Source organism: Meriones unguiculatus, chromosome 3 (genome assembly GCF_030254825.1).
Source record: "Meriones unguiculatus strain TT.TT164.6M chromosome 3, Bangor_MerUng_6.1, whole genome shotgun sequence".
NCBI classification, from domain to species: Eukaryota; Metazoa; Chordata; class Mammalia; order Rodentia; family Muridae; genus Meriones; species Meriones unguiculatus.
In genome coordinates, this window is record NC_083351.1 from 70,564,429 (window position 1) to 70,581,967 (window position 17,539).

The 17,539-nt window shown below is 42.5% G+C and overlaps 1 protein-coding gene across 2 annotated transcripts in view; it reads left to right on the forward strand.

The window, feature by feature from the left end:
- Bpgm (bisphosphoglycerate mutase) overlaps nt 1–15,676 on the forward strand; it is a 31,996-nt gene extending 16,320 nt beyond the window's left edge. Inside the window, exons 3-4 of one of the 2 annotated variants that reach the window (XM_060380165.1) lie at nt 10,211–10,288; nt 14,795–14,932. In XM_060380165.1, the coding sequence (XP_060236148.1) occupies nt 10,211–10,281 (71 nt within the window). In that variant the 3' untranslated portion in view covers nt 10,282–10,288; nt 14,795–14,932. Of the gene's footprint in view, nt 1–10,210; nt 10,289–14,794 lie in introns of both variants that reach the window. The other variant, XM_021658173.2, reaches the window with a different exon arrangement.
- Nucleotides 15,677–17,539: the final 1,863 nt, after the last annotated feature.

The window sequence follows — 17,539 nt, forward strand, 5'->3', positions numbered from 1 at the left end:
TCAAATAGGGCCATGTTCTGCGGTCCTAAAGCTTACCACCGTAGCTGAACGTAGGAAAATGTTTTCATTTTTTGGTACAGATTTAAGGCAGTGGAACTAGAATGAGAAGAAAAGACTTAGGTAGAAAGTATGCTAACATGGGAAAAGGCAGAGGGTTAGAAGATAGCTGCAGAGAAAGAGAAACCGTTGTAAAGGAGCTTGAGAATAGAAACGGTGGGTTCAGTACAAGGGAGAATGACAGATTTTCTGTTGGGGAAAAGGCACAAAAGCCAGAGGATGCCAGTAGACATCAGTCCATAATCCAACAAACAGCAGAGTGGATGTGTTGATTCAACTCTGACCACAGGAAAACATAAACAGAACTTTCGGCTTTGGCTCTTGCCTGTCTGTCCTTTGAGGACATTTCCCCCTCTTTGGCCTGGCTTAGCCCCTGTTGGAACCACTGTTTAGATTCATGGAATTCTCTGATGTGACCATGCCCCTGGTTGTGGGCTGCCAACCTAACATGGAAGAGGTTATTTCGTGTGCGTGAGATAGGCTGGGTTTAGGGTTATTTCATAAGGTAGTCATCCATTGTTTGGGAGTGATCAAAATGCTTGCTTGTTTTCTCCTATAACATATATTGAAGTTAAAATCCAAGTGTTTGCACAGCTTTTTAAATGTGGGTCAGAAACCCATAAGGAATTGAATCAAAACACGGGGCCCTGTAACAAAGTGAGGCTGTGGAAAGTCTGACAACACTACAAAGTTTCTGAGTGCACAATAGTAACAAGCTTAATTTTGATCTAAATACATAGTTAGTCTAGAGTGTCGCATTAGGTGACCTCACTGCAGCCTTGAATACACTGGGAGGAATGATGCATCAATATCTTCCCATGATCTGAAGTGGTATCTTGAAGAATAGTGTTTCTGCTATATCATCTGTTATTTGATTTCAGCATTTTAAAATTTCTTATGGACGTACTCACTCACCAACATAGGAGCAACAGCCTTACTCCTATTGTCTTATATGTCAGTGCCTCAAAGTTTATAGGGCTTCATGTGCTATTTGATAAATTGTTAACCTAAAATATTTCATTGGCTCTAGAAGCTAGCTTTTCCCCGAAAAGTTGAATGAATCTCCCCTAGTTTAGGGGGCCCCATCTCAACTCTTTCATAGGAATCAACACTTGAAGTATGTGTGTTTATTATGAAAATTTACTACATCGTCAGTTTACATTACTGTAGCTGTCTACTCCACAAAATCCATTTCTGATGTATAGTAATTATCTTGATGTAATACTATAACCTAACTTACAGAATTACACCAGCTCAGACACTTTATGGATGCTTTCTTTAGATTTAACAACTATCCTGAATTCATTAGAATTGATTGTCTTTAAAATGCATACTTCCTGTAAACACAAACATTGCCAAATTCTTACATTGATTTAAAAAAAAAAACAAACTAAAACTGCTTGTTGTAGGTGTATCTAATTTCAATTCATGCTTTCTATAGGTACAAATATTTATATGAAAAATTTCCCTATAAAATAGGGTCTTTGAAGGAAGTGGGAAAGTTTCTCCTGTGTTGTCATTAAACTGCTTGACAAACAGAAAGCATAAAACTACTTTCTTAATAGTTAAGAACTGACTCAGAGACGGGAGTAATGGTGACTCTAGTTAAATAAATAATTGTAGTATTGCTCTTCAGTTGGAAGCATGCTCACATCATTCACCCGCCCTTTGACCTACAGGGTTAGCATCTGTGTAGCGTAGCCACGAAGTGTGGATTCTTAGGATGCTACATTGCTTCTCATGCATTTGGTACTGTGTTACTGCAGTCAGAGCCTGACTTTGCTGAGAAGACAGGTCCCAGTGTGGTGGAAAACTCAGGAAGGCCTCAGATGACTTGGTCATGATGACCATAATCTTCAGTCAGAATTGTCAACTCTGCCCCAAATCTATTTCGCTCAGCTTCTAAACAGAATTGCAAACAGGATTTTTTTTTTCATTTAAATTTTTTTTTTCTGAAAAATAGTTCTTTCCCTTATTCTTTGTTTAGAACATTATAGTGTAAGCCACAGAGTCAAGAGCATCCCTAGCAGATAAACCGTTTTTTAAAAAGGTAATTTAATGCAGGGAAGTGAGTAATTATTATTGCCATTGTCATGCTGTGGTCTGTGAATGGCATTCCCTGGCACAGCTGTACAAAGAGGCCTTTTTGAAGCTCATGCATCCTGCCAAGCATAGTCCTGGACATTTTACATAGATATCTTGTTTCGTGTAGAGGCCTGAATGTGGCTTTGAGCTCCCTGGAATGTAGTAGCTCAATATTGGATTTTACTCTGTTGCTTGCTGTCTCCGTATTCTTTTATTTCATGGATCACTCACTGATCACTCACTGATCAGTAAATTGTTTCACTTTATGAATGTTCTAACTAAAACTAGCAAGCTTTTAAAACCCCAGTACCATGGATGAATCTGTTACATCATGCTAAATGAAAAAAATAAATTCCTGAGGAGGCTGTGTACTGCCTCACCCCATGCATGTGAGTGTGGAAAGAGACCAAGCTTTGAGGACCAAGCAGAGATGAGTGACAAAAGGCAGACTGCATGACTGCAAGGGAGCTTGGGGGCAGGGATGCCGGGCTCTTGGCTCTCATCGCTGCAGGGGTTTATATTTCTATATGAAAACCCTAACAGATCTGGATTGTAAAGGTTTTAGGGTTAACGTAGTGAAAATGGTGCCTCAGAAAAGGCCTGCTTCGTTGAGTGTGATCAGTCAGTGAAGTGCCCTTCATTGGGACTTTATCTTTTGTTCCACCAAGTGATCATCTGAGTAAGAGTGCCAGTAGGGTCGGATGAATGTTGCCTGACACACCTCCCTGTGCCTTTGAAAGCTCACCCAGGCTTTGAGAAGGCCTTTTCAGTCTTATAGAGCAGTGTGGCGCTGACTCTGTTCAGAGTCTAAGCCACGGGTACCCTTTATGGTCCTTCATGAGACATTACGCATAAGGTATGGGAAGAGTTTGTGTCATTTGTGTTTTCATGGTGCTGGGATTGACCCCAGGACCCCCAACCTGTCAGACAGATGCCCTGTCACTGAGCCCCGAGCCCAACCATATATTTTGTTAGTCTTCTGATGACACTTTATAGACTGTGAACCCTTCTAATAATGGCTTTCAATCCCAGACCTATGATTCCTTATTCGCCACCATATTCTATAGCCTCATGCTTTCACCTGCCTTCCTCACAAAAACACGCACACCCCACATCTGATATCATCTAAGATTTTATGTGTAAACAGTACAGTTGAAGACAACTGTTATTGGCTGAAAGTCAGCTAACATTCTTCCCTAAGGATTGCTGGTTTAGGAGCCTTGTGGCAACATCTGTGACAGGCTTCTTGACTGACAAGCCTGGCCTGGACCCTGCCAAGTGACTTATTTATATAGTATCTTATAGATTGTATGTAATCTTGAAATTGCTTTAGTTTTGATCTGAGAATGCTTAATAAATTCAGAAGACAAAACAAGACACAGGATGTTATATAATAAGAAAATTTCTCCCAGGACTACTTTACTGGTTTTTTGTTTGTTTGTTTGTTTGATTTTTGAAGCATAAGTAATTACCCACACCATTACCTACACTTTTGTAAGTTCAGGTTAAAGCAGATAGCACGCCTCACAGGCTCGGATATGCTTCTCACAAAGCTGCAAGAGAACTTCAATGCAGGCGGAGAGTTAAAGGCATCCTGTGCTCCACAGTTCCAGACAGGCGTGTGTTTCTTTTTCTTGTGGTTGGCATAGTCACTTCCTGTTTGTTTCCTGCTGGTCCACCCTGAAGGAAAAGCCAGTTAGCAAACTGACTGCTGGATGTGGTCTGCACCTTGCCAGATGAAGGACATTGTTTAGTCTGGGTTTAAGCACAGCATTAGGCAGTTGCAAGCCTGGGATAAGAAAGAGTGAGAGGCAAAAAATTTGTGTATGACTGGGGCTTTGTCCCTGGAGAACTGTGTGCCACTGCATACACAGCAGGACAACAACATGGTGACATGAGATGAGAGAAATGGGAGGAAAGGTCAGCTAGGGCTGGCTGCCAATGGTCATGGAGGTATTTGTTACCTTTGGCATTTAGTGTGATATTTTCAGTCATGAAGTTCAAACCTGCTTTCCTGGGAGACAAATAGTTGCTTAGGGGGAGAGTTGAGCTTTCTTTTATGGAAACTTTCAAAATCTATAGTTGCCCTTATTTTTAAGTATAAGATTTTAACTATAAATTTAAAGGTAAATATATTTCTCTCTTGCTTTTTTTTTTTTAAATCAGCAGCTGTTATTCTGCCATCAGTTACAGTATTTAATACCCCTCCCTTTTTTGGTTCCCCTAGTCTATTTTTGAGTTTTATGTATGTGAAAATAAAATTTTAAAGGCCTGAAATTAAATTTAGTTGTATAGTAATCTGTAAAGTACAAAGTCTCTTCTTTCAGTTCTCGCTGATAATAGATGAATACAAAGTTCTTATCCCACAAGTCCAGCAGGGGACAGGGAGGGACGGGAGTGGGTAGGGTCTCACAGTTGACTGTGAACTGGCTGACTGGAGCAGTTTTTTATTTGTTTATTGTTGTTTTTTTAATCCCTGATAATGTGGGCTTTCTTTTTGTCCTATAACAAACTTTTCTGTGTCCCCAGTGAATGCTTGCTTTTCTCCCATTTCCTGCTGTTAAAAGATTTGTAGGCATTTTAGAGAAAAGCCAAAGAACACATACAACACATTAAATTTGGGCTGTTTGCTTGACTAGCACTAGATTATAAACAGCATTCTGTTTCAGGCTAAGAACTATTTAAATGTGCCCCATTCCCTGTGCACCCTTTTTCTTGTTCAGTTCATAATGGGAACAGTCTTTAATCAGTAAGGTTTTCCAACAGTAAAGACTAGATTTAACTTGAAAGCCAAGAAAGTTAGAATTCATTCAATTCAACTGTATGGCCAGGGGACAGTGATTCAAGTCCTGCTCTTGGCCAAGGGCTAGACTACACGTGAATGATACACACATGGTCCTGTCTGTTGTGGATCCTATGTGTTCCTTCTAATCTTGCAGAAATTTCACCAAAAATGCACATCTGATAAGACCTTTGGGACTGCTCACATGCAAAAGCTTTATTCTGTGGAATCTTTAACCTTTATTCCACACAGCCTTCAATCTCATACAAAAAGTGCATTCTTGGTAAATCTAGTTGTGACGTACCTAATCTATCTGGTAGACCTTACGTACATCTCTGTATTTTCTGCCTCCTGGCAGGCAAATCCAAAAGCACTGCTCATGGACATTCCAACACTGGTTGTATTCTTACAGTGCTGGGCACTGCTTGAAGACTGGAGTCACAGGAGTGGGCAGAGAAGAGATCTCATTCTCAAAGAACTCCTAATCCTGCCCGAAGCCAGGACTCCTTTAAGCACTTCTCCCAGAAGGCAATGAGTGGGGTATTGCAGTCAAGGTATAGTGTGTGTCCATTACAGTGACTTAAGTAGAGGGATGCTTGGAGGTATAGATTGACTTTCTGAAGTTACTCCTGCATGTAGAAAATAAGTTGTTTAAATTTCCCATTCTTGGTATGGATTTACTCACTTGATTCTCTCCTAAACTTTAATTATTTTGTATTTGAAATGCTTCAGTCATTTCAACTAGTTGCAGTGAATTCCGAGAAGCTCCTGCATAGAGAATCAAAATTAAAAATGGTGTAAGTATTATGGTACTTGCCTGGCTGTAGTTCCAGTCCTACAGAGGCTGAGGTAAAAGATCTCAAGTTCAAGGCAAGCCTGTGGTACATAGTTAAATGCTGAAGACACCAAGTATAGAACATGAAGAGACAGCTTCAGAGGGACTGTGATAGGAAAAAAACTTGGTGCCATGGCCAATAAAACCTTCGTGGACTCCATTAAATGTGAACTAGAGATTGGGGTGTAGCTCAGTTGGAGTGGTGCTTAGCTAGAGTGCACAGCCCTGCCATTTGATCCCCAACACTGTATAAAGTGGGTGTGCTGGTGTAGGCTTGTCCTCGTAGCACTTGGGAGGTGGTGTGTCTCCACGTTTTAACTTCTATTTGATGTCCCAGTGAGCGAATTTCTAAGAGTATAATGCATAGTATTTTCTGTATTAGTGCAGTTTGCTTTCATGCATCGTAGCTGCGTTGACCTAACTTTAGGGGTTCTGCCTTCTTAGCTTTCTTGGGATGACAAATTTAGTTTATGCCAAATTTTGGTACCGAGTAATGGCTTCCCTGTGATTTTTCTTAATTTGCTATTTTAAAATGTCAGCTGATTGTTAACCAGTCTAAGTATTTTAAGTATTTGTAAGTAATTGGTTTACTATGCGAATAGCTTGAGGCATTATTAAAATAGAATGGTAACTTCTTTGGAAACATTTCACTTTTTAAAGCTCTCTTTGTTAGTGACGTGCTATAGTCTGGAGGCCTTTGTTCAGTGGACTCACATGAGAATGAGTCATTAATGAAACAGGCCTTGGACAAAGCCTTGGCCTGCTGGATCCAGCTGCCTCTTAGTCAAACCATTGAGTCCCATGTGGTATATGCTCCAGCTCCCTGCAGCAAACCTAGGACTTGTTTCTAAGCTCACACGGGTGACCTGTAACCCTGGCCCATCTGCTCTCTGTGCCTAGCTATTTTAAGCTCAGACCAACTTGCCCTTTCCCTTTTCCTGTGAGAACATTGGGACTGATACCTAGGCTTTCACCAGAGCTGAGCAAAAATAAAAACATCTTTTCACCTTCAGTATTATAAACAACAGTGAACTGACTATGAGAACAGTTCATTTTTATGGCTTTAATAACCTTGTGATTTGAACAGGTTGTGATTTGAACAACCTTTTTAGATCTGCTTAGTATATATTTTTTTAGTTCTTTTTTATTTTAAATTTTATTTTCACATTTTATTCATTATATATCCTGATTGAAGCCCCCTCCCTCAACTCTTGCCAGTTCCACCCTCCCTCTCTCTTCCTCCCTATCCCCTTCCCGTAGTCCACTGAAAGAGGGAGTACTCCACCATTGCCATCTGCCCATAGGTTGTCAAGTCTCATCAGGACTGCCTGGACTCTTCCTCCGTGGCCTGGCAAGGCCACATTACCAGTGGTGAGAGATCAGAGAGCAGTCAACTGAGTTCATAATAGAGGCAGCCCCTGCTCCCCTCACACAGAGAACCACATGGAGACTGAGCTGTCAATTGGCCACATCTGAGCAGAGGGTCTAGGTCCTCTCCTTGCTTGGTCCTCTGTTGGTGCATCAGTCTCTGCAGGGTTCCCTGGGCTCAGATACTTTAGCTTTGTGGGGCTCCTGTCCCCCCATGTCCCTCTATCCTTAACCACCCTTCTTCCATAAGACTCCCTGCGCTCTGCCCAGAGTTTGGCCATGAATCTCAGCATCTGGGCGCCGAGAGCACACTGTGTCTGATGAGCAGGACAGCAGTGACTGCACAGCGACCAACAGACCAAACTGTGGTCCCTGAAACACCAGCGATTTTGTTTCCCAGGTGAGAGGAAACCCCACGGTATGGGAAGCAATCAAGTCCAATCTCAGGTCACCCAGATAAACCCAGGAAGATTTCCCAGGTCCTGGCAGGCGCTTGGTTGCCAGCCCAGAGCCTGTGTGCACGCTGCTCACTGATCCAGACAGAACCATGGGCCCTAAACACACCAGAGACTGGGTTTCCCTGTTGGGAGAAAGACCCACAGTGAGGGAAACATCAGCTACAACCGCAAGTCACCCAGGTACACCCAATCCCTGGAAAAGGTCCCAGTTTGGCAGGTGCTCAGTCACCAGCGCGGAGCTGCTCACCTGTGCCTGTGTGCTCTACTCACCATCCCAGACTGATCTGTAGACCTCAAAACACCACAGACTGGGTCTCCCTGTCAGGAGAAAAACCCCAAGGTGAGGTCCCCGGAAAAGTTCCTGGATTTCCACAGACTCAGGGCTCTAACTTCCAGCCACATGCCTGTGTGCTGTGCTCACCTGCCACTGATGACCACTGGGAGCTCCACCTCAGACCTACAGAAGCCTGGGACCCACGGGAGCAGCCCCAGACACTGTTCCATAGCGCAGCCTGTCTCCCTAGCTAAACTGACCAAACCTCGGGGCAAACACAGTGCATGAGCAGCAGCAGGACTAAATTCAGAGCAAGAAACCCAGTAGCAGGGCAGCTTCTCCAGGACTTCTCCTGGTGAGGGGACTGCTTAGTGTTTTTAACAGCGTTCCTGAGCTATAATCCACATGCATCTGGCCCTTAGTGTGGTTTTTAGTGTAAAATTGTCCTCAAGTAACTATAGGCTGATGGTTCCAGACAAGCCTACGGTTACCAACAATCTGAAGATAGATGCTCAAGTCCCTTAAGTGAGATGACGTGATATTTGTATATCACTTACATACGTTCTCCCCTACTCCTCAAATTACTTGTAACACCTAAGACTGTGGATTGTTGCCAGACTCTAATGTTTAAGGAATGACAAGGGGAAAAGGTTTAGACTGGAACAGATGCATTTGTTTCCAAACATTTTCCACTGGTGACTGGTTGAGGCTGTGTGAAGGGCCAGTGGATGTGATTGGTGTCCACAGTCATTTGCACAATTAACCTTAGGAGGAAGGCGTGGATATAACACTGATCAAAGCATCCTGAACGACAGCTGTATCAGAGTAAGGAGTTCTGTTGCGGTGGTGCAGGGGAGGACAGCAGTAGCTACGCGCTCTTCAGGGTCCATTGTGCTTAGAACCATAGAAGAAAGGATTTTGAATGTTTTCATTGTAAGAAGTAATTCAAGGCAGGTGGTATGTTTAACTTGATTTAAACGTTGACTTTGTGTCATTGTGGACTTACCTGCTCTGAACATTTTCTGTCAGTGATTTGTACAATAAGTAGTCGTCTGTGACTGGTTTTAAAAAAAATGTGTACTTATTGTTGGAACTGAAGCCAAGGCCTTGTGAATTCTATGTAAGCACTACTAAAAGCTGTTTCCACCGCATAGCTGTTTGTTTGTTTTTTTACTTACTGTAGTATTTTCAAGGCTCATCCATATTGTAGCATATACTAGTACTTCAGTTCTGTTCAAAATAATACTCCATCACACTGTCTGATCACATTCATCTGTTCATTAGTTGATGGGCATTTGGGTTGCTTCTACATTTTGGCTATTAGCAGTGATGCTACTGTGGAGATTTATATACAACTTTTGGTGTGAACATATGTTATACACCTTTTTAGCCTTCTGACTTCTTGATTTTATGTTGTATTAAATTATAATTTCTCACATCCTTGATAATGCTTATTTATAATCTGGCTTTTTACTGTGGTCATCATATTGACACAAACTGGTATATCCTTGTGGCTTAGATTCACATCTGCAGAATGACCAAGAATGCTGACCATCTTCTCCAGTGCTTTTTTGGTGGTTTGTTTATCTTTGGAAAAATGTCTGCTCAGATCTTTTGCCTATTTCACTATGTCATTTGTCTTTTTATGTCTTGTTTTATCTTTTTAATGAAGATCTTATTTCTAAAAAAAAAATATTTTCTTGGCAGTGTTGAGGATCAAATCCTGGGTCTGTGCATCCTAGACAAGCACTGTCACTGGGCTCCAGTCCCTGCCTATACAAGTACAGGGACTGAGGGAAGCCAGAGGCGTTGCATCCCCTAGGGCTGGAGTTGTAGGTGGTTGTGAGCTGCCTAGTGAGTACTGGGAACTGAACTTGGAAGAGCAGTATGTGCTCCTAACCACTGGGCCAGCTCCCTAGCCACTGTCCTCATTTTGAGATGTAGTATATTTTTTATGTAGTCTAAATACAGGTCTCTTTGATTTTGTAAACAATAAAATTATTCTGCTCTCTGGGCTGTGTTTTCATCTTCTTGATGGCATCTTTGGAGCCCGACTCTTTTACACACAGATTTCATTTTTCTTCTCTTCTGTGCTGTTCTTTGATGTAGTCTAGGAAACCATTGATGGCCCTAATTCAAGGGGATTTTGCTCCTGACTGTGTTTACTTGCTGATTGTACTATAGTTTTATCCCCTCAACCAAGTCTTTGATCAAGTGTTAAGATCATTTCTGTGTGTGCATGTCCTGTTGAGAAGGTTATTCTTCTTATAGATAATTGCCTTAGTACACTTGTTGGAAATTAATTGATTAAAAATGTAAAGGCTAATTTTGGTCTCACATCTCTCCTTTAGATCTGTTGTTAGTCCTTGTCATGAGAGCCAAGTACCACCTGCAGGTGCTCCACTCTCTTGAACCCTATTAGCTTCATGGTAAGTTTTGAGAGCAGGAATTGTGAATTCCTACACTTTAGTATTTAATCTATTAAGAGTACTTTGGATTTCCCTGTGAGTTTTGAGGTCATATCCATTTCTATAAAAAGATGTTTTGCTAAGGATTGTATTGGGTCTATATAGTAACATAGGAAAGTGCGTGTGTGTGTGCGTGTGTGTGTGTGTGTGTGTGTGTGTAGAAGCCAGAAGTCAACTTCGGCTTCCTTTTTCACTGTCAGCTTTCTTTTTTACTGTGGTGTCTCTCACTGAGCTTGGAACTCGGCAGCCGTGTGGCCGGTCAGTTGAGGAGCAGCTTGTTGTCGTCCTCCCCTGTGTCTGGCTTGCAGACACATGCTGCCATCCCCCGCTGTTCCCTTGAGTGTTAGGGATTCAAACTCAGGTTGTCGTGCTTGTGTGGGAAGCACTTTATCAGCTGTATCACCATCTTAATATTAAACCTTCCAATCCGTAAACGTAGGATTTCCTTGAATAGAGACAATCTTTAATTCAAATTGTATGCTCTTGCATTGTCAGAGTTTCATTTTTTAATTTATTGGCTAAATGCATTCTGATGCTACTATGAATAGGACTGTTTGTGTAACTTCACTGTTGTGTTGGGTTTTTGTGTTGATGGTGGATCTTGAACTTCCCTAACTTGTGTACACAATTATCTGTCATTGTCCTTTGTGTTTGTCTCCCATCCAAGTACTAACCAGGCCCGACCCTGCTTAGCTTCCGAGATCAGACGAGATCGGGCGCGTTCAGGGTGGTATGGCCGTAGACAGTCCTTTGTGTTTGTATGTGGAGGGGTTGTAGTGGTTTTGTCATCTGCAAATAGATAGTTTCACTTTTTTTTTTTCTGATCTAGGTCACCGTTACTTCATTTTCTTATGACTGTCCTGGCTAAATGTTCCTATGCAAAGTTGGTGAGATGTGTGATGCTTAGTCCTTTGAAAGTAAGGTCCTGTTCTAGAACGTGAGTGAAGTCACCAGGTGCAGGCCTTGTGGTGCACGTGAGGTGCGAGTAGACATGTACACACAGTCCTGTCCCTCCTGACAGACTTTAGTCATGCACAAACATTTCTACTAGCTATCAACTAATAGATTGATTTATATAGAGGAAATACAGATTTGATAGATCTGTAAGTTTATCTTTTCAGTTCAGGGAGCAGTGTGCTTGCTGATTAGAAAATAAACATGGCCGTTGCCTGGAAGCAGTGCTCTCCATCCCCATGTCCCTCATGCCCCAAAGGCAGTGTGTCTCAACCTTCCTAAGGCTGTAACCCTTTAGTATAGTTCCTCATGTTGCGACCCTCAACTATAATGTTGTTTTCATTGCTACCTCAGAGCTGCAGCGATGCTACTGTTATGAATTGTAAATATCTGATTGAAGAATATCTGATCTGTGAAACCCCTCCCCTAAAGGAGTTGAGAGCCATTGGCTGAGAGCCACTGCTCTACGTCATCTTCGCTTTTCTTGTCCGCTAACAATAAAATAGAGGAAGTTTGGTGCTGAGAGAGACTGTCTTTCCTTTTATAATAAAGTAGTTCACTGTAGGTAAAAGCCTGCCAAGAGTACTGTTTGTATGGCAGGCCTTTGGTTACTGAGAGGGTTGGGTGAGTTGGGCTCCAGGGCCTCCAGAGCTTTCCCTGGACTTGGGAGTGAGAGGAAGTAGGTTCCAAACCCTCAGTGGTGCTCTGGCTCTGGCCCCATGCTGCTGAGCCTGCTGTCCTGGCCTCCTGCAGGGAGGCAGGGGCAGCTGCTGCAGAGCTCACTCACTGCCGACTTTCTCACTGATGGAGGAGGCAGAGAGCAGTCATCTCTCTGCTCAGCAGCTGTGTCTGCTCTTGCCATCTTCTGCTTATGGTGGTAATCTTGTGTAAAATTGCTCAGGGGCGCAGCAGGGCTCAGCAGTGGATTGGCTGCATTCTCTTTAAAATCTGTTTGTGAATGTATACTATACGGATCTTTCTGGGTTACCTCACTCAGGATGATCTCTTCCAGTTCCTTCCATTTGCCTGCAAATTTCATGATTTCCTTGTTTTCAATAGCTGAGTAGTATTCCACTGTATAGCTATACCACATTTCTGTATCCATTCCTCCATTGAGGGACATCTAGGTCATTTCCAGATTCTGGCTATTACAAATAAAGCTGCTATGAACATAGTTGAACAAATGTCTGTATTGAATGATGGGGCATATTAGCTACATAATATAGGATAGCCATCTACGGACCTAAAGAATCTAAACACTAAGGAGGACCCTAGGGAGGATGTTTAAATCTCATTCAAAATGGCAAACAGGATAGACACCAGAAGTGGTAGAAGAGAGCAAACAGGATGGGAGTCTACTATAGAGGGTCCTCTGAAAGGATTTACCCAACAGGGAATCAAAGCAGATGCTGAGACTCAAGGCCAAATTTTGGGCAGAGCGCAGGGAGTCTTACGGAGGAAGAGAGTGGTGGGATTAGAGGGATATGGAGGGGACAGGAGTCCCATAAGGAGACCAACAAAGCTAAAGGTTCTGAGCCCAGAGGGTCCTGCAGAGACTGATGTACCAGTGGAGCACCATGCAAGGAAAGGATGTAGACCCCCTGCTCAGATGTGGCCGATTGGCAGCTCAGTCTCCATGTGGCTCTCTGTGTGAGGTGATCAGGAGCTGCCTCTATCATGAACTCAGTTGACTGATCTCTGATCACTCACTCCTGATGATGCAGCCTTGCCAGGCCACAGAGGAAGAGGGTCCAGGCAGTCCTGATGAGACTTAGCAAACTATGGGCAGATGGCAATAGCGGAGAACTCCCCTTTTCAGTGGACTAGGAGAAGGGGATGAGGGGAAGAGGGAGGGAGTGTGGGACTGGGGAAGTTGAGGGAGGGGAAGTTCAATCAGGATATATAATGAATAAATTGTGAAGAAAAAAAATAAAAAAATTTTAAAAGTCTGTCTAGAATTCATAGAAGGGAAAGGGCAAACACTGCTCTCTTCTTTCCTGTATTATGCTCCTTTAAGCCATGTCTTCTATCCTACAACCCTTTCATAATACAAAGAGAGAAAATATGAATGAATGAATGTGAGTACCTGATAGTGAGCGTGGAACTTGTGGTACGGGAATGTTGGAGGCCCAGGAAGGCCTCTTCCCTACATCCATTGCGCGCTCTGTTGACGCTCTGAGGTAGTGTTCTTGGAAGAAACATGGCTTTCTAAAGTTAGGAGTCTTCCCACTGTCCTGTTGCTGTTCAGATGTGAGTAGTTGGTGCATGGCAGTCATTAGATAGCTCTTCTGGGCCTAGACATGAAATTAGAATAAAGAGCTACTCCACCAGTAAGGACCCAGCGCAGTGATTCCATGATTCTCTGTCGGTGCAAAGCTTCGACTATTGACTAATTAGAGTAACAAGGCACATTTATAACTAACCGGTAATAATTTATTCTGCCACTGCCAAGTGAAGACAGACCCTTGCCCTCTGCTCAGAATTGCTGCAGCTTGATCCTTTCCATTAGTGCAGAAGAGAGACTTATGGCTAGAGTTCTCAAGTGTACACAGCATGGCTTTTCTTCTTAAAAACGGGCTTTTAAAGTATATAATTTGAATGCTTTCACTTGCCTTTTAATTTGTTAATCTCTATCTCTGTTTTTACTTTCTCTGCACATTTTGAACTCAGATTTTGGTAGATACAGGTAACTGGGTTTAAATTATCTTGCTTTGTTCACTTAAATTCTTTGTGCCACGCCTCCTTGCTTGGAGAAAATGATAGCATATCTCCTCATAGGTGGCAGTGATGAATACATGAGCTATTTATACATAACATATACAGTGCTTAGAAAAGTACTGTCCTGTAATATGTTGCCAGGATTTTAGATGTTTAAGTTAAAAGTAGTTGTAATAATAAAAATTTTACAACCACAGCCACTGCTGCCATTCCTACTCCCATCGTCAAAGGTGGATTATCTATAATTTTCATATATTAAAATACTAATTGTGTCTTGCCCAACACACATACCTTCCTCCTTTAGCGGCTAGGATGTTAAGGGCAGTAAGAGAAAAAGGCCTTGTTTCCTGGCTTCCTGTACAGTCCTGTTCTGATTCCCCTAGGCTGTGTTTCCTGGCTCTCTGGAGAGAAGTCCTGCTTCACTCGGTTTAGCCCAGACCCTTTAAGTGTTGGAAAACGACTACATTTTTAAATCAGTTGAATTAGATTTGGTGCTTAATGAGAAGCCCTCATTTTAAGACTAATATTCAGAAGACTTTTTTTTTTTTTCCAGTTTTAGATAGGAAACAGCCAGGAACAAGTTGCCCCAGAAGGAACACAGAGTTCTGGGACTTAGCCCCGTGTCTTAGCTTTCTTTTCTGTTAAGTTTCTTGGTGTTCTGGAACTACAAGTGGGACCCCTCATGGGTTTGGGCCTGGTTTGGGGCTCATAGTTCAGTGTGCAGTCCATCAGTTCAGTGGAGCTTCCTGCCCAGTTTGTCTATGTATCACCCTGTTCTTTTCTCCTGCCCAACAGGTATCTCAGATGAAGATATTATCAACATCACTCTTCCCACCGGAGTTCCGATTCTGCTGGAGTTGGATGAGAACCTGTGTGCTGTTGGGCCTCACCAGTTCCTGGGTGACCAGGAGGCCATCCGGGCAGCCATTAAGAAAGTGGACGATCAAGGAAAAGTGAAACAAAGCAAACAGTAAAGCCCTTCCCCAGCTTGGCCAGGAAGCAGCACAGGGGTGGTGTGCAGTGTGTGACGGGGCAGGTTTCTCCTCCCCCCATTGTCCCTTCTTTCTCCAAGGCTAGGCTGTGAGGTAGAGTTTGTGTAGATAGCTAGGTAATTTATTTAGGTCAGATGTAAGCTGAGGATGCTGAAGAATTTTGTCTTAAGCCTAAATTAACTTTTCTTCTACTCTTCTTTGAATTTAGTTTGCCAAGTAGTGGCTAGTGAGGTTTGATCAAGATTGTTCTATGAGTTTTGGAGACAGAATAACAAATGGAGATGAAAGTGTTCATCACTTAACAAGTCGTCATTGAGTTGCCACTGACAGGCACTATTCCAGTGAGCAGCTCACCTTTTTACTAAGTTAATACTTTCTGAGCTGAATGAAGACTCCTAGGTAGCATATGAGCCATTTAGACCAGAGGCCCATCGAATGGGAGGTCACAGATGGGTCCTAGGGAAGGCAACCAACCGCCGTGATGACTCAAGGCCCTTTATTCCCCCCCAGCCCAGCACTGTCCTATTTGCCATTAGTAGAAATTACCTGTGGCCATTAGAACAACCAGGATATGCACAGCTGTCACCGTTTATATTCTTCTTCTGTTTCAGTTGTAGTTTTTGGACTTTAATCTTTGGGTACTTAACAGTTAGCTTAAAATAAAGTTTTATGACTGCAAACAACACATGCAAAGTGTCTCAGGTGTGTGATAAATTTTTGGCCAGCTTCTGACCCTGTCCTTGACGCCATCTCCTGCAACACTCCAAGGCTTCTGCTGAGTTGGACACAGGCTGCTCCTGAATTGAAGGCGGGGTCGGAGGGAAGGAAATCCTGGTGCATGTGATTTTATTCACCTGAGCAGGGTGACAGGCATATGGGAGCTTCTCACCTACATTTGCTGTTCCTCGGCTAAGTACAAAAGATTATGGCATGTGTCCTGGTTCAGGTGGGCTGTGAAGAGAAGCTATGTGTGTGTTTAGGTGCTGTGAGTCAGTCATCTTTAGGCTGTTGCCTCACTGGAAGCAAGTCATGGATATTTCCATGATGAACGATCATGTACACATTTTGCAGTCACAGTTAACATACATTTTATCATTTTTCGTGCTTTCCCAGGGAAAGAGTAGTTTACTTGTATCCATTTTATAGTAGAATTGGCCTTTGACACAATCAATTCTAAATCATTGCTGCCATTGCTACTGCCTTGCTTTTGGATTTTGATTCAGTATTTTTACGGATTGACAGCAAAGATGGCTGAAGTAATGAATAAAGCATTTGGAATCTTAGGGACTTCAATAGGTGATTTTTGCCAGTACTTTCTGATATCTACTGTTTTTGAGATTGGACTGAAATATATGTGAGCAGATGGGCTGTTTATGGGGGAACTCACATAAAATTACTGTTAACTGTAGTGCCTCAGCCTCACAATCAGCTGGTGAAGCTATTCTCTGTCTTTATAACATGGACCTGTAATTTCTGGAGGTGGGCCTAACCTGCATCATATTCTTGGCTTCTTTCTGAAACCGGGACAAACATGAGCAGTTTTTCTTCTAAAGCAAAGGAAGACAGCCCCTCTATAAATGTGGTCTCTGGAGAGGTCATTGTGGATTCCCTGGGGGCCATCTTGAGAGGTCTCCTCTGCTGTGTCAGTGTGGTAAGATGAAGCAAGAGCCAGAGCAGTGTGGGGAAAGAGTTAAGCACCCCATGGCACTGTGGACCCATCTCTTTAAAGCAGTTCTGTTCCAGAAAATGAGTGGTTTTGCACTGAGTCCTGCTGCCCCTGAAATAACAACACACCCTCGGAAAGGATGCTTTCTAATGTGTTTGCCTCATCACAGAAATCAACGTGATCTATTTCCAAGTTGATTCTGCCTCTAGTCAGCAAGTTGTTTTTCATGCTAGACTTTGCCCACTGTTACTTCCTTTTGGTTGCACTGCGTATTCTGGGAGAGGTGTTAGATCAAGTATCCTCCTTCCCCACAGACACATTTCCTCTGCAGTTGTAGTTTATTTTTACAGTGCAATTGTAGTTGATTTCAGGGTTGATCACTTGGTATTGTATAATCAGTTCTGCCTTTCTCAGCAGTCATTAGTTGCCTGGAGTCCTTGGTCTAGGCTGTCCCCTAGAAAAGCATTATAAGATGAAGACTCCTCATCCATGGTGTCAGCTTTAGTCATTTTTTATTCTATAGCGACACGTAAGAATCTTCATTAAAGTTCAGCTCCTCATATGAAAAAGACTTCCCTTCTCTTAGAATCACCCTACCATTTCTTCAACAGGGCAGATCCTGTTCATATTTTCTGTTTTTATCTTTTGTATGATTGGCTTGTTACAAATTTGGAGCTCACTTATTTAATGCATTTGTTGTATTAAACTGTCTCACAGGAGATCTACGTGTAGCAGATGCTAGTTCAGGGTTTTAACATTAAGCTATGAAAGACATTTAAACCACTGAATCCAAGGCAAATATGGAGAAAAAACATAAGTTTAATCATCCAATCTCTTAATGGCAAATTATTTGACAGAATTAAAGGCTGAACTGAAATGATT